At 37.2% G+C, this 21,576-nt stretch overlaps 2 protein-coding genes and 2 long non-coding RNA genes across 4 annotated transcripts; 1 reads left to right on the top strand and 3 right to left on the bottom strand.

The window, feature by feature from the left end:
• Positions 1-9,570: 9,570 nt before the first annotated feature.
• Positions 9,571-16,756, bottom strand: LOC108333817 (uncharacterized). The gene is made up of 3 exons (XR_001832607.2): positions 16,540-16,756; positions 16,317-16,389; positions 9,571-9,664 (listed from the first exon to the last, which is right to left on the bottom strand). It is a non-coding gene; the product is annotated as an uncharacterized LOC108333817 (long non-coding RNA).
• LOC128194808 (uncharacterized) lies at positions 12,547-14,242 on the top strand. Its single transcript, XR_008246194.1, has 5 exons — positions 12,547-12,602; positions 12,695-12,811; positions 13,415-13,509; positions 13,609-13,656; positions 14,159-14,242. It is a non-coding gene; the product is annotated as an uncharacterized LOC128194808 (long non-coding RNA).
• A 593-nt stretch (positions 16,757-17,349) lies between the features above and the next one.
• Positions 17,350-20,443, bottom strand: LOC108332766 (uncharacterized). Its single transcript, XM_017568073.2, has 4 exons — positions 20,218-20,443; positions 19,567-19,726; positions 18,541-19,473; positions 17,350-18,286 (listed from the first exon to the last, which is right to left on the bottom strand). Exons 1-4 carry the CDS (start codon positions 20,441-20,443, stop codon positions 17,350-17,352), a joined length of 2,256 nt encoding a protein of 751 aa, XP_017423562.2.
• Positions 20,444-20,482: 39 nt separating this feature from the next.
• Positions 20,483-21,418, bottom strand: LOC108332765 (uncharacterized). The gene has a single exon (XM_017568072.2). The coding sequence runs from the start codon at positions 21,416-21,418 to the stop codon at positions 20,483-20,485; it is 936 nt and encodes a 311-aa protein (XP_017423561.1).
• Between the last annotated feature and the right edge of the window lie 158 nt (positions 21,419-21,576).

The raw sequence follows: 21,576 nt of genomic DNA on the forward strand, positions 1-21,576 counted from the left end.
GTCGCGGGGTGCTCAAGATTCACGCCCTGCCACAACTTCCCCCTCCCTCTCCTCCAAAACCGCATGTCCTTCACCGTGAAGAGCCTCAGCGTCTTTCTCCCCTCACTCGTCGCCTCCACCTCCTGCATCACGCGCGAAAAATACTCCGATAAAACCATCTCCCAGTGCTTCTTGTGGAACCGCACTTCAAAAAGGGAACCGAATATGAAGAGTGGGAACCGAATACGCTTTCTTCACAAATTGTTCACATCCTGGAACCAAATATGAATGTGATGGAACCGAATACGAAGATAATTGAGAAACCGAATATGAACGTGATGGAACCGAATACGAAGATAATTGAGAAGCATGGGAACCGAATACCACTGGGAACCGAATACTTCATTTTCAGAAAATTTTCACCCCTAGAACCGAATACTTCTACAAGATAACCGAATACACCTTCAGTTCTTCCTCTTCAAATGCTTCAAACTGGTCTTCATATTCAACCGGTGATACAAGAAGGTCTAACACCATAGGACCCATCACAAGAGGAATGGCCAAAAAGCTCCAAGATGAATATTCTCCTCAAGGTCAAGTATTATTTGCTATCTTTGGATGGAAAATTGGAGAACAAGAAGATATGCCAAATCTGCCAAAACATGGAGAAGGGTAAAAAGGACATTTCTATACAAGAAGGGGTGTACTTATCCTTATATGGGGGCTGCATTAGTAATTGTTTTTCTTCACATAAAACTCAATTTTCACGTGTTTTAGAAGCTAAACATGTAGCACATGGGTCCAGATCTGCAACGTGAAAATTGCTTGCTTAAAGCCTTGAGATTAATCTATAAAATCTCATAGGAAAAGCTTGTAAATCACTTTTGGATTGTAGTAAAGAATTTCTGCTGAAATGTCTAGCAAATTCCTTCTCCAAGAGTCACTTCTTAGCTTGATCTCCATTGCAACTTCTTCCACTCTAGGAAGCCTTCTGAGTTGTTAATCATCTCTCCAAGCTAGCCTCCATCTCCATTCACCATAAGCACCAACAATCCGCTGCCACACCTCCAAAGATCCCATCCAGAAATTTCAAGTCTGCACAACAATCTGCAGCTGCTACCGCCACTGCTACCTTGGTTTCAGCTGTCTTCCAAGTCTCCCTGCATCTCCAATCTCACGGCTCTGCTTCTCTACATCTCCTAGGATGTATCAAGTGGTATTCAGAGCTTAGGTTCTAACTTGAACCGTGAGATAAGTCCAGAATTCTTCCATTTCTTTGCTGTCAAAAATTTCCTGGTTGTTCTTGCTGTTTTTCTGAAAATTCTGCAATGTTTTTCATCAATCATTTCTGTGTTTAGGATCTACTCTTAATTTCATTGGCTACTAGCTGTCTTTGCTTGAGTTTTCCTTCATTTTATTCGGCTGTTATTAATTGTTTGAGTCTATTTTACCATTTAAACATCATTTCTGGTTTTGTCTTAAGTCTTGTTAGTTACTTTGCTGTTTTGTTATCAAATCTGGTTTTTCAACCAAGTTTTACCAAAAATCTTAGTTGTTTGAATGTGGCTACACCAAGTAAGAGCAATGAATACTTCAGAAATGAGCTCAGGTGTTTAGATCTACCATTCAAACTCAAAATCTGTGCAGGTTTTTTTAAAAAAAATCTGACAGCATTTCAGTTTCTGTTTTTGTGCTGCATTGCCACTGTTCTTATGGTCATTTACTGTTCTATTGAACAGTAGTTGGTTGATCCATTGTCTGAACCATTTGGAAGATGAAATGAGTTGATTCCAAATAGTTTGTCATGTGGCAAGAGTGTCCAAGCATTTGGCTGAGATGCATGTGTTTCTTTGAGTAAATTCTGCTTAATTGTGTATGGTTAGTATTAGATCATTGCTAACCATCATCAACACTGAATTTCTGCATTTGTGCAACTTTCAAATACCATTTCTAACTCCTCTTTGCTGTTTTCAAATCAGAATTACTTTTGAATCAAAATTTGACCATGCTAGTTGTTAAATTTAGGTGAAATCTGGTACTGCAGTAGTGATTTTCTATTTTATATAGTTTTGATGCATCCAATTAGTTCCAACAAGTCATCATTCATCATCAAAACATGTTTGAATCATTGGAAAATAACTAGGTGCAGTACTGTTCATTTGGTCTATTTTTTTCTGCATTGAAAAATTGACTCTGCTGCAAAACTGTGCTGGTTTTTTTTGTCAAATTCTGCACTGCATTACTTTGCTTGATTCATCATTTTTAGATGCAGTAAAAGCCATGGTCCATTTAAAATATTAAGATAACAATTCAAAAGAGATATTACATATGTTAAAAGGCACTTAGGACCATTGCATCATCAGTTTCGAAAGTTTGAAGTGTATAAAAATCTGGTGCAGAAATCTGGTGCAGAAATCTGGTGCAACTCATTCAGGCATTTCATCAAACAGTTTTGTCAATTTTCAATGCATAGCCAATTCGTGTGTGATTCTGATCTAAAGTCTTTTATTGCGTTTTAAATCTGTTCTAGAGCCATTCCTAAGATCATTTTGATGTGCCACCCTGATTGAGAGCCACTTAATTGCTTGCTTTCTGAATTTTGAACACTCTGCACACCATCTGTTTGACAAAAGTCCTGGTGTTGCTGTCACTTGGATGTGATTTTGCTGGCAATTGTGGTGGTAGTTTCTGTGACTAATTGGTTTGTTGGATAGGTGAACTATAACTCAAATGGCTCACTGCAAGTGGAAGCATCAAAGGAAGTTCAATTGGTGAAGAAAAGTGAATGAAGTTGAGCCTTGAAGAAGGAAAGGCCGTGACTTGCAGCAGAATTCTATACTGCAGAAAATTAATTTCTTGGTTTAGGCACTTTGCAGCTGAGAGAATTGTTTAGAATCCAGTAGATTCAAGTTCTTTGAGAGCAACCAAAGCTGCACACATTGTTCCTTAGCCTATTCTAACTTTCCTTTTCCAAGTTACCAAATTTTCTTTGTAATTTCCATTGTTTTCTTTGGTTGTAAGTTCCAAATCCAAGCAAGTGAGGTGCTAGAGTTCACAAGTGCTCTTCCCTCATTTGTAACTAGACTCAAAGAAGTCTCACAACCTAAAATTGAGTAGACGGTGAGTGTGTCTTAGATCCAAAGTCTAAGCCTCACCTAGGAGACCTCACTTTAATGGTTTTTCCAATCTTCGACTAGATAGCATATATCTTGTGCGAATAGGAAGCTCTCTTAGGGGTCCGAATTTAGAGTTAGGTTGTGTTCTTTCTTTGCTTTGTGTTTTCTTTGTTGTCTTTAAGACTTAAGTGGATTTAAGAGTGATTTTGATCTAAGGACTCTAGTAAGTAGCAAGAAGCATATTTGGCAAGGATAAGGCTTGGTACTTAAGCATTCCTAGTGAATCACCTCCCTTACCTGGAATATTGCTTCAAGTGAAAATCTCTAGTCTTTACTTCAAGAATAACATTTAAGTCCATCATAATGTCTAGAAGGCATTCTCCTAGGATTAGTGATAGTGAAAAAGAACATTTTTCTCTTCAAACTTTAGTTAATGAATTCAAGGAAATAAGAAGAGAAATGAATGAAGAGAAAGTCAATAGAGAGCTTCAAAATGCTGTTATTCAAGATGAGTTGAGAATGATAAGGAAAAGTAAGTCTAGGGGAAGTCAGAGTGACAACTCTCAAGAGGGAGGGATGACCATGAGTCTGGGTGATTATTACCCTCATCAGCCTTCTACTTCTAGAAGGCATAGGAGAAATTCTCATGCACCCCCACCCCCTAAAGAAGTCAATGTTGTGTTGCCTCACTTCCATGGGAAGGACAATGTAGAGGCTTATCTTGATTGGGAGATGAAGGTGGAACAATTATTTGAATGCCACCAAGTGAGTGAAGAGAGGAAGGTCTCTCTAGCTACCCTAAGTTTTCAAGGGTATGCAATGTACTGGTGGACTGCTTTGGTCAAAGAGAGGCTTAGACATCAAGCCCCTCCCATCCACTATTGGAATGATCTCAAGTCTGCCCTTAGGAGGAGACACATTCCCTCCTACTACAATAGAGAACTCATGGATAAACTCCAAAGGTTACAACAAAGGTCTATGACAGTTGAGGAATATAGACAAAAGATGGAGTTGTATATGATGAGGGCAGGCATAGTGGAGGGTCCAGAAATTACTTTAGCTAGATTTTTAAGTGGGCTCAATTTTGACATAAGAGATAGGGTTGAACTTCTACCTTATAGAGATTTGAATGATCTTGTTCAAATGTGTATAAAGGTAGAACAACAAAACTTGAGAAAATCTTCTTCTAAAAGAATTCAAGTTCAACCTACTTTTGAAAAGAAAATTTTTAAAGAAAAAGAGCCATTTAAACCTCTAGCCAAAATAGAAGAGAGACCCAAGAAAGAAACACCCTCACACACCAGAACCAGTGAAATCAAATGCTTCAAATGTCTAGGAAGGGGTCATGTAGCTACTCAATGTCCTACAAAAAGAAACATTATTTTGAAAGGCAAGGACATTTATAGTAGTGAAAGTGACACCCCAACTAGTACAAGTGAGAGTGAGGAAGAAGAGAGGGAAGAGGAAATATATGCTGATGATGGGCAACTGCTCATGGTGAGAAGGATACTTAGCAACCAACCAAGTCTTGAACACATATCACAAAGAGAGAACATCTTTCACACAAGATGTAAAATTCAAGAAAATCATTGTTCTCTCATTGTTGATAGTGGATCTTGTTGCAATTGTTGTAGCACAAGGTTGGTTGAGAAGTTGAAGCTTGATATTATACCCCATCCAAAACCTTATAAACTTCATTGGCTAAATGAAGATGGGGATATAATAGTCAAGAATCAAGTGAAGTTGGCATTTTCCATTGGGAACTTCAAAGATGAAGTTTTGTGTGATATAGTTCCCATGGAAGCATGTCATGTGTTATTGGGGAGACCATGGCAATTTGATCATCAAACTATCCATCATGGTCTAACCAATACCATCACTATCCATCAAAAGGACAAGAAGTTTGTGCTTCATCCTTTGACTCCTACCCAAGTGGCTAAGGATCAAGCACAAATGAAGTCTTTAAGAAAGCAAGAACATGATCAAAAGAAAAAGTCAAAAAGAAAAGAGGGTATAGCAACAAGTGTGCCACCTAAGGTCACTCAACATGAAGTCCTTTTAAACAAAAAGACTTTAATCAATACACTTCAAGTTGAGCAACCTTCATATCTTCTTCTTTATCAAGGGACACTTACATGCACATCTAGTGATTCAAAGACTTCAACTCCTTCTCCTTCCATTCAAAAACTTTTGAAAGAATTTGATGATCTATTCCCACAAGAAATTCCAAAAGGGCTTCCACCCATAAGAGGAATTGAACATCAAATTGATTTCATTCCAGGGGCAGTTCTTCCTAATAGGCCAGCCTATAGGACAAACCCCCAAGAAACTAAGGAGATTGAGACACAAGTCCAAGAGTTGCTAGATAAAGGCTTAGTTCAAAAGAGTCTAAGTCCATGTGTTGTACCAGTGTTGCTTGTCCCAAAAAAAGATGGGAAGTGGCGCATGTGTTGTGATTGTAGAGCTATCAACAACATCACAATCAAGCATAGACATCCCATTCCTAGGCTTGATGATATGTTGGATGAATTGCATGGAGCACAAATATTTTCAAAGGTAGATTTAAAAAGTGGCTATCACCAAATAAGAATTAAAGATGGTGATGAATGGAAAACTGCCTTTAAGACCAAGTTTGGATTATATGAATGGCTAGTTATGCCTTTTGGTCTTACAAATGCTCCAAGCACATTCATGAGACTTATGAATCATGTCCTTAGGGATTGCATTGGGAAGTTTGTAGTTGTTTACTTTGATGACATCTTGGTATATAGTCAAAATTTGCAAACTCATGAAAATCATTTGAGAGTTGTTTTAACAATTCTTAGAACACACAAATTGTTTGCAAACTTTGACAAGTGTACCTTTTGTGTTGATAGTGTCATATTTCTTGGATTTGTGGTCACCAAAAATGGGGTTCATGTGGACCCAGAAAAAATAAAGGCTATCCAAGATTGGCCTCCTCCAAAGAATGTAGGAGAAGTAAGGAGCTTCCATGGGTTGGCAAGCTTTTACAGAAGATTTGTTCCTAACTTCTCTAGTCTTGCTTCACCCCTCAATGAGTTGGTGAAAAAAGATGTTACATTCCATTGGGGGGATAAACAACAAAAAGCTTTTGAGCTACTTAAAGAGAAGCTCACACAAGCACCCATTCTAGCTTTGCCAAATTTTTCCAAAACTTTTGAGCTAGAATGTGATGCTTCAGGATTTGGCATAGGTGCAGTATTATTACACGAAGTACACCCAATTGCATACTTTAGTGAAAAACTTCATGGTGCCTCTTGTAATTACCCCACCTATGACAAAGAACTATATGCACTTGTGAGGGCTCTTCAAACTTGGGAACATTACCTTGTTGCCAAGGAGTTTATCATTCATAGTGATCATGAATCACTTAAGTATTTGAAGAGCCAACACAAGTTACAAAAGAGGCATGCTAAGTGGTTGGAATTCATTGAACAATTCAATTATGTTATTAAATACAAGAAAGGAAAATCCAATGTGGTGGCTGATGCTTTGTCAAGAAAAATTAATCTATTAGCCACATTGGGAGCTCAAATTCTTGGATTTAATAACATTCTTGAATTATATTCACAAGATCTTGATTTTGCTCATATCTATGAGGAATGTCTCAATAAGCCTCAAGGAGGATTCTATGTGAAAGAGGTGTATCTTTTTAAAGAAGGAAAAATTTGCATTCCCCAAGGTTCACATAGAAAACTCCTTGTTAAAGAGACACATGAGGGAGGATTAATGGGGCATTTTGGGGTAGAAAAGACCTTTGGCATGTTGAAAGAAAAATTCTTTTGGCCTCACATGAGAAGGGATGTTCAAAGGCATTGCTTTAAGTGTATAACTTGTTTAGAAGCTAAATCTAAATCAATGCCTCATGGACTGTATACTCCTTTGAATGTTGCTTCCACCCCTTGGGAAGAGATAAGTATGGATTTTGTGTTAGGTCTTCCTAAAACTTCTAGGGGTTTTGATTCTATCTTTGTGGTGGTAGATAGATTTAGCAAAATGGCTCATTTTATACCTTGCCACAAAGTAGATGATGCAAGCAACATTGCAAAGTTATTCTTTAGAGATGTGGTTAAACTTCATGGGTTACCTAAGGTAATAGTTTCGGATAGAGATACAAAATTTCTTAGTCACTTTTGGCGGACCTTATGGTCTAGATTAGGGACTAAGTTATCTTTTTCTACTACTTGTCATCCTCAAACAGATGGTCAAACTGAAGTAGTCAATAGATCTCTTTCCACTTTACTAAGGGTAGTTCTTAAAGGAAATCACAAATCTTGGGATGAGTACCTACCTCATGTTGAGTTTGCCTACAATAGAGTAGTTCATGGAACTACTAAATTGTCTCCTTTTGAAGTTGTTTATGGTTTTAATCCTTTGACACCCATGGATTTAATACCCCTTCCAAATTCTATTGATTTTGTTCATCAAGATGGGGTATCTAAATCTAAATTTATCAAAGATTTACATCAAAGGGTTAAAATTCAAATTCAACAACAAAATGAGAAATATGCCAAGAAACATAATAAGGCCAAGAAAGAGTTAATCTTCAATGAAGGAGATTTAATTTGGATTCATCTTAGAAAGGAAAGATTTCCTCAACTAAGAAAATCCAAACTCCATCCTAGAGGAGATGGACCCTTTAGAGTGATCAGGAGGATTAATAACAATGCATATCAACTTGATCTTCCTCCTGAATATGGTGTTCATGCTACCTTCAATATATCTGATCTTAAACCTTTTGCAGGATTTGATAGTGAAGATGAAGATCTTTTGGATTTGAGGGCAAATCCTTCTCAAGAGGGAGGGGATGATACAAGAAGGTCTAACACCATAGGACCCATCACAAGAGGAATGGCCAAAAAGCTCCAAGATGAATATTCTCCTCAAGGTCAAGTATTATTTGCTATCTTTGGATGGAAAATTGGAGAACAAGAAGATATGCCAAATCTGCCAAAACATGGAGAAGGGTAAAAAGGACATTTCTATACAAGAAGGGGTGTACTTATCCTTATATGGGGGCTGCATTAGTAATTGTTTTTCTTCACATAAAACTCAATTTTCACGTGTTTTAGAAGCTAAACATGTAGCACATGGGTCCAGATCTGCAACGTGAAAATTGCTTGCTTAAAGCCTTGAGATTAATCTATAAAATCTCATAGGAAAAGCTTGTAAATCACTTTTGGATTGTAGTAAAGAATTTCTGCTGAAATGTCTAGCAAATTCCTTCTCCAAGAGTCACTTCTTAGCTTGATCTCCATTGCAACTTCTTCCACTCTAGGAAGCCTTCTGAGTTGTTAATCATCTCTCCAAGCTAGCCTCCATCTCCATTCACCATAAGCACCAACAATCTGCTGCCACACCTCCAAAGATCCCATCCAGAAATTTCAAGTCTGCACAACAATCTGCAGCTGCTACCGCCACTGCTACCTTGGTTTCAGCTGTCTTCCAAGTCTCCCTGCATCTCCAATCTCACGGCTCTACTTCTCTACATCTCCTAGGATGTATCAACCAGGATTGGAGTTGGAATTATAAAATGTGCAAAGGCTAAATTAGATATTGTATGGTAAATCCTTGCAAATCTCTACACTCTAGCCGGTGTTAAAAAATACTCCAATCCTACAAATCTGCATCTTTCCGTCATCACATTTATGCTAAAGTGAACATGCATTTTCTCGCCTTTCATCACTCTCAAACACGCATGAACAGTTCATTCTCTTATCTAAATTTTTTAGTTCACCGAGTACAAACAAGTGGTATACAAGATGGATTTAAGCACAAAGCAAACCCATTCGTTAGCCAACAACCAAATTACTCAATTTAAAATTCCTGCTCCGGGATGTCTTTCACCTCCATCATTTCTCTTTTAACAAAATAGTTTTTGCAGAAAAGCAAACAGACAAACTAGAATAAAGAAAAAAATTATGCGCATGTGAAAGACCAAAAAGCCAAATTGTGGATAAATGTCATAAAAGTAAACGTAAAGGGACATTTACAGAAGAAGAAAAAAAGAACATTATGTAAATGTGTCACAAAAGAGAGATGAGTAGGCTGGGTTAGTATGATAAATCCACATTTTGAAAATGACAAAAAATCCCACATTTAAAAAGAACACTATATGCATATGTGTGTTAAAGGAGGTATAGACAATAAGATAGTATCTTGTTTTCTAATATTATATTACTACATTAGATATTAGATATAAAAAAAAATTAAAGTCATGTAATATGTGACATCCCAAATATAATATATATATATATATATATATATATATATATATATATATATGCAAAGACATCACCAATTTATAATATTAGAAAACAGTTAAGAGATGTACTTAAAGTATTATAGGATTACAATCTTCCAGAATTTACTAAGAAATTAAAACTTCAAACACTAGAGTATTCCAAAATATGTCTAGAATTTGAAACTTAAAACATAACAAGGTTCTTCAAAATGACATAAGAGAACTAAGAATTCCTAGTGAGTCTAAGCTGCAACATCATCTTCATTTCTCTCCAATGTTGCCTCCAAAGAAACCTCATCTTCCTCTGCTCACATCCAAGTGGATGATCATTGCAAAAGAAAACACATACAACAAGCACATAAACAAGCAAGGGTGAGCTAATTATATAAAAGCATGCATCATATCAAGCACATAACATACAAGAGTTAACTTAAATCAAAGAAGTTTAAGGCATACATCCTAGCATGTTATCTTCTAGACTTGACTCGTCCGGACTTTAGAATGAGCTATGGCGGGTCCTGAACTCTTGGTGACTTATGAAACTTGGGTTCCCCACCTTGCCACACTCACGAGGTTAGCCTATTCCGGGCCTTGAGGCATACTGGAAGCCCCCAAGACTAAGACCTCTTACTACTAGGGCTAGGTAGAGTTAACTTAAAATACTTAAACTATAGTTAATCCATACTTTTTTAAACTTAGAAAACTAATAATACAGTTAACTAAAAACTAATTAAACTAATTAATAGTACAGTTTAAAAATATTGAACTATTTTATATTAAGTACAGTTAACTACAGTTTAGGTTTATACATGCTTTTCCAATCACGGCTTCATTTTGCTTTCTGCCTTACATCTCGTTCATCCTACTCACTCGATGTTGCTATTGAAGGTTGCCGTTGTTGAAGGCTGCCGTCGAGGTTACCGCTGTTGAAGGTTCGCTGTTGTCGAAGGTTCGTCGCCATCGAAGGTTCGCCGCCGTCGAAGGCTCATCGTCGTCGAAGGCTCGCCGCTGTCGAAAGCTCGCCGCTATCGAAGGCTTTGCCGCACTCTGCCGTCGCCGAACTGTCGAAGGTTCTACCACCATCGTCGAACACTTCTGAGAACACTTCTCCTAAGGTACGAATGTTTTTCCTGTGTTGTTCAAACATTTTTGAAATGTATTCTTAGTTGTTCATACATTTTGTTAGACATCTGGTAACGATTTCTTGTACGTGGAGAGAGCATCTGGGGTTCTTCCATTCAGTGGCCAAGGTACTTTATTATTCAAACAAGGGTTTTAAATTACCATATTGGGTTCTTGCATCATCGTTAAACACTACACCATGCTTTGCCAGTAGTTGTCCTATTTATTGATTATGAAGATTATTGTGTAGCTAGAAAAGTTAAACCAAAACGAAGGCTCACATGCCTCTTGTTACATTTTGCTGTAGAAAGTATGAAATGATTTCCCAAAATAGTTATTTGGATAAAACTGAGATAAAATTGTTTGCCAATCAAAGTTTCCTTAGTGATATATTTCATCTCAGTAATTAAAATTGGTGTACTATGTGTGGCCAATCACGATTGTATTGTCAATGTCAACAACACTACTAAGCTCAAAGTTCTCGCTAAAGTTTGATACCCTATGAATATAAAGAACAAAAAGAACAATCTTAGTTGATTTGCAATGCTTGTTATTTTTATGTCTGTTGTTCACTGAAATATTGTTTTTATTGATATTGGAAATGGGAACTTTTTAAAACTTGGTTGGTTCAGTATGGAAACAAATAATGGGAAAGGTAAACCTTAGAACATGCCTCTTGAAAGCTTAGAACAGAAGTTAGTCTAAACCTTAGAACATGCCTCTTGAAAGCTTAAAACATAATTTAGTTTCTAAATTTGTATTCTAAATCTGGATTTCTTTTTATCTGTCTTTGCTTTGTTTACAAGGAGAGAAACTTTTGGAAAGCATTGGTGGCATATTCTCTAGAATTTGAAAACTGATAATAATGGTGCAATAACTTTAATTTCTTGCCCTGTTGTTTCTGGAGGTTAGTATATTCTCTCCATTCTCACCATTTTAATTTTGATTAATTTGGGTTGTATGACACAATTGTTCTCATTAAAGATAATTTGGAAAGGGCAACCAGTTAGAGCAAAGAGAGAAGTTGGATTTGACTACTTGATGGAAATTATATCCATCTTTTTTTACTCTTATAAAATAAATCTGATTTTATGAGTTAAATGTTGCCCTTTTACTTTATCATGGAGAAGAGATATGCTGTTTTATTAGGTAAAATCAGAGAAATTTACTTCTCTCTCACTCTCAAATTATGCATTTCCTTCACTTTGTTGTGCATTTGCAGCGATATTAATAATCATTCAATTGTTTATGCACCAGTTGAAAATCAAGCAATTTGTGTAATCAGTAACACAGAAAAATGAAATAAAATAAATGTACACTTGGTAGAACACTAGGTATAATTGATTCAGAAACCTAGCAAGTATGAGTAACTTGAAGTGATTATAATATTATATACTGTTAGAAAAATACTTCAGAAAACATGTACACCTTTTAATTTTGTTTTATTTTATTTAATTGTCATTGTTTCTCTAGTTTTAAGGAATCAAATAGGTTTATTATCTCTGATTTATGTATTTTATTTAATGATTTATTGTTAGGAATACATTATTAGTGAGTGATTATTTTTTTTCTTAAGTTTTTATTGTTTTTCTTCAATATTTTTTGTCAATTTTTGTTCATTTTTGTTCTCTATTAAGGGAACTCTGCTTTCTTATAAATTACCAGCATATACTAACAATATTTGGAACTCTGCTTGCACTAAAAATCTATTATGCATGCCTTTGAAGAACAACTGCTTGCACTAAAGATTTATAAACTAAAAATATGGACCTATTAGAAGGTTCAATGAACTAACAATTAATCATTAAGCTTAATTAATACATGTTCTTCATCGGCTAAAGCTTATATATAAATTATATAAATTATACATTGTTTTTCCTCTAATTATGAATTCTAATAATGTATTTGCCATCTCTTGTAACATTGTTTTTCTGCTTTATTTCTGTAAGCTGTTGGCCAAGTCAAAATATAATTTTGTAATGTTTTTTTTTCTCTGTAGAGTATATCCTCTGCACAGGCTAAAAGATTCACAAAATTCAGGGAAAGGAAAGGGCTTATTGAGAAAGGCTAAAAGATTCAAAAAATTCAGGGAAAGGAAAGGGCTTATTGAGAAAGATGTGGTAAGCTAGTGGAATAGGTTTTAAATTTGAATGACTATAAATGAACAAATAAAAGATGCTAATGCAGTTTTAATTATCTTGTGCTTTTGAAGGTGAGAATTGATAGATCGATCCCTTTCTATGAAGGGGATGATAATCCAAATGTAAATATTCTACGAGATATACTGTTGACTTATTCATTTTACAACTTTGATCTTGGTTATTGCCAGGTAACTATGTCGTGCATTTTGGACTTAATTTTAATTGCTGTGAATATTATATATTTTGATTACCAAAATTTTGATCTTATTCTTTTTGGAAGTTGAGTCCTCATTTTTCCTTAAACAGAATATGTATGTAGTCACTACAGCAGGGATGGGTATCTTAATGGCTATTATCTTCTTGAACCATGTGTATTTTGAAACTATGAATCATTATGCATCTTATAGTTTTCATATGCTGTCTTACTCCCTTCCTCCTCTTGTTAGATTAAGCGAATAATATGTTATGTACTCACTACAACAAGGAGGAGTATCTTTGTGGCTATTATATTCTTGAACCAATTATATTTTGAAACCTTGAATCGTTAGGCCTCTTTTTTGTTTTCATATTCTGTCTTACTCCTTCTTCCCCTTGTTTGATTAACAAAGAATATGTTATGTATTCACTACAGCAAGGAGGTGCATCTTAATAGTTACTATGTTGACTCAATTATATTTTAATATTTATAAACTCTGAATTTCTTTTTAGAGTTTATCACAACACTTTTATAAACTCTGAATTTATATTTTAAGTGTTAAAAAATTATGAAATATTTTATTTTATTTTTGTAGAGATAACCTCTCAAGATGAAGTGGGACCTTCAAGTGTTGTTATTAATTTTGATGATTGAAGTTTTGCCACAATTTGTTAGTTATCTAAAGTACATGTGCGTAAGACTATAACCTTAATGCTTTGTTTTTCATGTTGTTTTGTCTTGGAAACAGTACACAAATGCTCAATATTGTTTTTCAATGTTTTGCTACAGGATGATTCATACATTGAAAGCTACATAAGCACCATCGGAGTTGATTTTGTGAGTACAATATAACACCTTTTTAACTTGTCATTTCAAACTGTTGCTCAATTGATAATTACATTTTACTTTGTGTAGAAAATTCACACTGTTGAGTATTATGTCTCGTAACTGCTAGCTGCACAACTTATATGTGTACATGTCCACAAGCTTTTCAAGACAAACAAACTTAAAATTGCTTTTTTAGATTTTTGTTAGCACAATAATAACATAAGCAAATGTGAGATGGTGCCAATATATTGTAAACAAAAACTATATTTGTTTGAGCTTTGTTATGGTTTGTAAGTGTGATTAGAGGTTTGATATTTCTCATTTGTGTGTTCTTGGAACAATCACCATTTTAGTCCCTTTCTTTTCTGAATAGAGTTACATTTAATAGTTTTATTATTTCATATTAAGAAATTATGTGCTTGCTTATTTTACAGTAGAAGAGACATATTGATCTTTGTATTTATAATCTAAAGGAGCAGTGATCTGATTCTCTAAAACATTGTTATTTCAGGGAAGCAGTACATGTATGAAGCAATCAAATCTGATGACTTTGCTACTCTTATATACACAAGTGGAACTATTGGAAATCCAAAAGGTGTTATGCTAACACATCAGAATCTTTTGCATCAAATTTGAAGTGCTCTGGAAGGCTGTTTTAGGAATTTTGCGTTTACAAGCTATTTAGGATATTAGTTTCCCGATTCCTGTACAAAATGTTGCTCTTCTCATGTTTAATTTACGGGATGAAGTGAAGTTTTATTAATGCAATTTTACTAGTTAGTGCTGTAGTTATTAGTGTTGTATAGTTAGTGCAGTTCTTGGTTAAAATTAGTATAATTCAGTTCAAAATTAGTATAGTTCAGTTCAAAATTAGTATAGTTAGTAGTTCAGTTCAGTTTATTTTGTAGTTTAGTACAGTTTAGTATAGTTCAGTTCAGTACAGTTTAATAAAACAAAATATAGTTCAATTCAGTTTTTCTGAACTATTTTTTAGTGCAGTTCAGTTTTTCTGAACTAGTTTTTAGTTCAATACAGTTTTTAGTAGTGCAGTGCAATTTAGTTTGATTTGTCCACCCCTACCTACTACTCCTCACCACATGGATTAATCCCTCTACTTGAGTATGATTAGCCATTGGAGTTTCAGAATGACCCCCAAGACTAAGCTCCTACTTTCATTCTAAAACACTAAGGATCTCACCAAGAGATCCTACACAGATGGAACTTGATTTACAACTTGGATCATACTTTCATCACTTTATAATCATATACTTTCTGCCACAATCAACATATACACAATCTCAACAATATACATTACTCACCACTCACAAATTATAAAAATAACATCTCCACAATTGAATCTAAGTTAATCCATATCAAGAACCAAACAGCTCCAACTAACCCATAACAGCTCATAAAATGCATCAATTTATACATACCTACAAGTAATATAATTATTGATTAACACTCACGTTTCAATATAAGAAACAACTATCCTTACTTTATTATATATATATATATATATATATATATATATATATATATATATATGACACGTACAATATCTTGTAAATATACATATTTATATTATATTAGAAGCATATCAAACTCTCTTTTCAGGCACCTATTTTGCTGCAATCAAGGCTACTCTGGATTCTAAATTATCATAACTAACTGCCCACCCTGTAAATCATAAAGTGCAAAATGGATATTGGAGTTATTGTTTGGAAATACCAACACACCATTAAACTAATATATATATATATATATATATAGTAAGTATTTTATCTTATAAATATATATATTTACATTATATTATTATATATATATATATATATGATACGTAACGTTATAAATATATATTTTTATATTATATTAAACTAATATATATATATATATACATATATATATTATATTAAACTAATATATATTATATTAAATATATATATATATATATATATATATATATATATATTTATATATGGATCCTTACTTTAAATTCTAAACACACAATGACTGATTTCCTAAAATTATAATTGACTAGAAATTAACACATGATAACTTTATGCATCTACAATCAACTTGTTTTATTTTATTTTCATTCTAGTAGAGATCTTTCTTTACCCCAATTGGTCACCGTAGCGGACCCAGATGTCTGAACGCATCAAACTCACCTTCGACGCCAGCACATATGACTAGTCACAACTGACTGGACCAGGCTAGGGCTGCTCTATGATCAGGGATGTGCTAACTCAGGTTTTTAAGGTTCCTCTATCCTACAAACAAAGAAAGGCTCTCAATAATTAACAATTAATTTATTTAAATTATCTACTATGTTCTCTTATGCTCTAAATCTGAAATGCCTAATTTTAATATTTTCACTTCCTCTCACAGCAACCTCAAACAGTACTTGTACATCTATTTAATACCCATATACATGCTATTACAGAACCCTTACTCCAGACCTTCCAACAAGATCAATTTCAGCCAACAAACTCATTCAAAACAGATTAAATTCATCACATCACAACATGCACAATTTCACAGTTTCAATTATAACACCCAATACAATAAAAGTCATAAAACAGTTTCACAAGAGTACACCAGTTCAACATTCATATGCATATATTTTTATAAAATAAATTCATACAAAAATAATTAGCTCCCCTTACCTGGAAAGCTTAACAGTACCACTCCTAGGAACGCTCTAGCAGTACCTCCTCACAGAGGCGAGTTTGACAGCACCTATAAGCCACCAAAAATTGGTGTAGAGCACATTTCTTAGAGTTGGAAGGGACAAAGAAACTAAAGGAAACGCTACCAGTAACAGGAAACCAACAAGTTGCATGGCTTAGGTTCAAGAACGGTTGAAGAAAAGGAAAAAAAAACACTTACCGGTCGGAATGGAAAAACGTTCGGTTCAAACTGAAGCCCTTGGTGCAGCGAGCGCGGAAACACCTTCAAATCAAAATTTGATCGGTTCAGTGAAGAGAAAATCTAGAGAGAAGGCAGAGAGAATTTTAGGGCAAGGGTTTTAGAGAGAGAAAGAAAGCTGGCAAAATGAAGGAATTCTGATTTTTAGAAAACCCCTTCCTAAGGTCATGGGTCCTTAGCTTATGGGCTGACTGCCTCAACATAAGGCCCAATAACCTTATTATTTTCAGGCTCTTACATTCTCCCCAACAAATAAAATTTTCATCCTCGAAAATAAAACTTACTAGGAAATAGATGAGGGTAAGACTCTCGCATCTCTTCCTCCAATTCCAAGGTTGAGTCACCCGTTCTATCATCCCAGATGACCTTGACGAGTCTGGTACTCTTACCTTGAGGCCGTTTGGTTTGTCTTTCTTCCATTCTAATTGGTTGTACCTCCATGGACAAGTCTTCTCTAACTTGGACATCTTCCGCTTCTAGGACATGAGATGAATATGGTACATATCTCCTAAGATGTGAGACGTGAAACACCGGGTGAAAATTAGCCAGCTGAGGTGGCATGGCTATCTCATATGCAACTGGCCTTATGCGCCTCGAGACCTGATAGGGACTAAGCTATCTGGGGGACAACTTCCTAGCTCGAATAGCTCTTCCCACACCAGTGGTAGGAGTCACTCGGAGGAACACGTGATCCCCAACTGCAAACTCCAAGGGTTTCCGCCTCCGATCAGCATATGATTTCTGCCTGCTCTGAGATGCTCTCATCCTTTCTTATATCAACTTCACCTTCTCTGTGGTCTGCTGCACTAACTCTGGCCCAGTCAATAATGATTCACCCTCCTGAAACCAACACAGAGGGGTTCTGCAGTGCCTCCCATACAAGACCTCAAATGGCCCCATACCAATACTAGCCTGGTAGCTGTTGTTATAAGTGAATTCTACCAATGGTAACACCTCATCCCAGGCTCCCAAATGATCCAGTATACATGTTCTTAACAAATCTTCTAAGGACTGTATCGTTCTCTCAGAATGACCATCTGTTTGAGGATGGTAAGCTGAACTCATCTGTAGCCTGCTACCCATCTCACTCTGTAGTGTTTGCCAGAAACGGGAGGTGAATCTTGGGTCTCTATCTGACACAATACTAGAAGGTACTCCATGAAGCCTCACAATCTCCTTAACATATAAATGTGCCAATTTTGTCATAGACATTCTCAAGTCGATTGCCAAGAAGTGGGCGCTCTTGGTCAATCTGTCCATTATAACCCATATAGCATCATGCTTCCTGAAAGTGCGTGGTAAATGGGTAACAAAGTCCATGGCTATGTTATCCCATTTCCACTCCGGAATTTCCAATGGCTGCAACAGACCCCCAAGTCTCTGATGTTCCACTTTGGCCTTCTGGCAAGTTAGGCAGGAAGCAACAAATTGGGCTACGTCTTTCTTCATACCAGACCACCAGAATGACTTCTTGAGATCTTGGTACATTTTTGTCATACCTGGATGTATGCTAAAACAACTTCGGTGACTCTCCTCAAGTAATAGCCTCTTTAATTCTCCATCATTGGGAACACACGTCCTTCCCTTAAACCTCAAGAGACCATTTGTCCCTGTGTTTAAGTCCTTTCCCTTTTCTGTACCAATAAGAGCGGCTGATGTCCGAAGCTCGAGGTCTAACAAATGCCCTTCTTTAATACGCTCTATTAAGCTACAAGATATCACAAATTTACTGCATATAATACTGTCTGGCTCAACTTCAACCTAGAGTTCCAAATCTTTGAAACTCTCTACCAATTTGAGCTCTCTGACCATTAAAGTGGACATGTGCACTGTCTTCCTGCTCAGGGCATCTGATACTACATTCGCCTTCCAGGATGGTATAAAAGCTCAAAATCGTAGTCTTTGAGAAATTTCATCCATCTCCTCTATCTCATGTTCAACTCTTTCTGGTCAAAGAGGTACTTCAGACTTTTGTGGTCACTAAACACTCGGAATTGGGCACCATATAAATAATGCCTCCAAATCTTCAAGGCAAAGACAACTGCAGCTAACTCCAAGTCATGAGTGGGGTAATTCTTCTCATGTACTTTGAGTTGTCTTGAGGCATAAGCAATCACTCGCTTCTCTTGCATTAGAACGCATCCCAATCCTTGATGAGAGGCGTCACAGTAAACCTCAAAAGGTATACTTGTGTCTGGAATAACTAGCACTGGGGCGCTTTTCAACCTTTGCTTAAGCTCTTGGAAGCTAGTTTCACACTTTTTAGTCCAAACAAAAGGCTGATCTTTCTTGGTCAGTTGAGTCAATGGGGCTACTATCCTGGCAAAGTTCTCAATAAAGCGGCGATAATAGCCCGCCAAGCCTACAAAACTCCTAACCTCAGTGACTGTCTTTGGTCTTTCCCACTCCATCACAGCTTGTACCTTGGTTGGATCAACCGCAATTCCACCAGCTGAGATGACATGTCCCAAGAAATGGACCTCTTCCATCCAGAACTCGCACTTAGATAGCTTGGAATACAACTTTCTCTCCCTCAATACCCCAAGCACTGTCCTCAAGTGATCTTCGTGTTCTTCTCGAGTCTTGGAATAGACGAGAATGTCGTCTATAAAGACTACGACAAACTTATCCAAGAATGGTCTAAATATCCGATTCATGTGGTCCATGAAGATGGCTGGAGCATTAGTCACACCAAAAGGCATAACCACATACTCATAGTGGCTATATCTGGATCTAAAAGCTGTCTTCTGTACATCGTCAGCCTTCACCAAAATTTGATGGTATCCTGACCGCAAGTCTATCTTGGAGAACACTATAGCTCCATATAATTGATCCATCAGGTCATCTATCATTGGCAAGGGGTACTTGTTCTTAATAGTGAGCTTGTTTAGTTGCCTGTAATCAACACATAGCCTAAAAGTTTCATCCTTCTTCTTCACCAACAAAACAGGCGCACCCCATGGTGAGACATTGGGTCTGATAAATTACTTCTCTAGCAGCTCTTCAATTTGCTTCTTCAACTCTGCTAACTCTGCTGGAGCCATCCGGTAAGAGGCTATAGAAATTGGTCCTACTCTTGAGACCAAGTCTATAGAGAACTCTACCTCTCTCGGAGGAGGTAGACCAGGAACTTCTTCGGGGAACACATCTGGAAAGCATTCACCACCAAAAGGTCTCCATTAGCTGAAGGGTTCACGTCTGGAACTACGTCCCTGTGTGACATGATCAAGAAACAGAAAGCACCCTCTATAAGGTCTTGCCTCAACACACCAAATGACAAGAGTAAGTTTTCCTCTTCATTAGGAATGATTAGCTTCTTTCCACCGCAGTCCAGGAGAACATGATTGGCAGTTAACTAATCCATTCCCAAGATTACATCTAGCCCCTGCAGGGGTAAGCAGATAAGGTTCACTCTGAACCTGCGCCCTTCCACCTCAATAGGACATCTAGAACACACCTTAGACGTCCTCACTAACCCCGCTGCTGGTGTAGATACCAACAGGTCGCACTAAAGCTCTTTGACAACCAAACTCAACCTCTCCACACAAGCCTCGGACAGAAAAGAATGTGTCGCCCCCGAATCAAACAAAGTCACACATGAAGCTCCAAATAACAAGCAGCTGCTAACTATCAGGTTACCTGCACTGGCTGCCTCAACTCCAGTCAAGGCGTAAACTCTCCCTGTTGCTTGCGGCCTGACATTGCCACCTCTATGTACTACTCTCCCCGATGGGCGTGGCGATGGTCCTGTCCTCCTGACTGTAGGACAATCTCTAGCATAATGGTCGTCCCGTCTGCAGATGTTACACCTCTTGTACCCTATCAGCTGAGGGCACGCAGACTGGAGGTGTGGTCCCCCACACATGAAGCATCGGACTGGGCTGGCAAAACTGGATTGCCCCTGCTATACTGAAGGCTGAGATGATGAACCCCTGGACCCAGAAAAGGTAGGTCTAGAGAAAGGGGTCGTCCTAAAGCTGGATCCACCCCTCGATACTGCAGGTCCTCCAACCCTTAGTGGTTGGATCCGCTGATTCTGTGGCCTTTCTGGTTCTCCCTTGGTCTTCTCCATATCACGGGCCATCTCCACTAAAGCGGAGAACTCTCTGATGCGCAACCCCTTCACCAACAACTTTATATCCTTCCTCAGCCCATTTTCAAATTTCCTGCACTGCCAGTCTTCATCTACCGTCATGGTGTTGAAGCGGAGAAGGTGTTTGAATCGATCCGCATACTTAGAAACTGATCTGTTGCCTTGTGCTAGCTCCAGAAACTCCACTTCTTTTGCAAATCTCACACTGTCTGGAAAGTATTCAGTGTAAAATTTGGTCCTGAATAACTCCCAGGTAATAGGAGTCTCTCTTCTAGTCAAGATCATCTTCATGCTATTCCACCAATGGTCATCTTCTCCTCTTAGCAAATACTGGGTGTAGGCCAGTTTTCTCTCATCAGGACACCTTTTCGCCTCAAAGATACGTTCCATGTCTTGGAACCAGTGATCAGCTTCATCAAGACTGCACTTTCCATTAAACCTGGCTGGATGGTGTTGGAGAAAACTCTCCAAGGTCCACTCTTGAGTTGGAGCAGCAGATGAGGTAGCACTGGGAGTGGGTACACCTCTAGCCAGCATCTGCATGAGTTGTCTTTGGGTGTTATCAGTCTCCATCCTTGCATTGTCAACTGACACCCTTGCAGCTTCTAAACTTTGTAGAGCAATGGTGTTTTGTTGCACTAAGGCAGCATTCTGCTGCTGCAGTGCCTCAAGTATGGCCTTCAGTCGAGCATTGGACTCAAAGGGCTCCGACTGAGGAGGTGGAGGAGGAGGAAGCCTAGGTGCCATCTTTTCTGCTCACATAGCGAGAAAAGACCATCAGTCCATTCAAAGAAATAAGGACGATTAACCTAACATGATTAAGAGTACACAAGTACAAGCCATGCATACACACAACCTACGAGATGTTCTTAGGAAAGAAACTACTCTGATACCATAAATGTGAC

Source organism: Vigna angularis, chromosome 11, assembly GCF_016808095.1.
Source record: "Vigna angularis cultivar LongXiaoDou No.4 chromosome 11, ASM1680809v1, whole genome shotgun sequence".
Lineage (NCBI taxonomy): Eukaryota > Viridiplantae > Streptophyta > Magnoliopsida > Fabales > Fabaceae > Vigna > Vigna angularis.

Bases quoted from the DNA above. Each gene is read 5' to 3' on its own strand.
- LOC108332766 (XM_017568073.2), bottom strand. From the start codon at position 20,443: ATGTGTGGGGGACCACACCTCCAGTCTGCGTGCCCTCAGCTGATAGGG. The intron at 19,727-20,217 runs GTAACCTGATAG...AATGCTTTCCAG, and splicing joins AGTTGAGGCAGCCAGTGCAG to ATGTGTTCCCCGAAGAAGTT. The intron at 18,287-18,540 runs GTACCTCTTTGA...GATATCTTGTAG, and splicing joins AGTGACCACAAAAGTCTGAA to CTTAATAGAGCGTATTAAAG.
- LOC108332765 (XM_017568072.2), bottom strand. From the start codon at position 21,418: ATGGCACCTAGGCTTCCTCCTCCTCCACCTCCTCAGTCGGAGCCCTTT.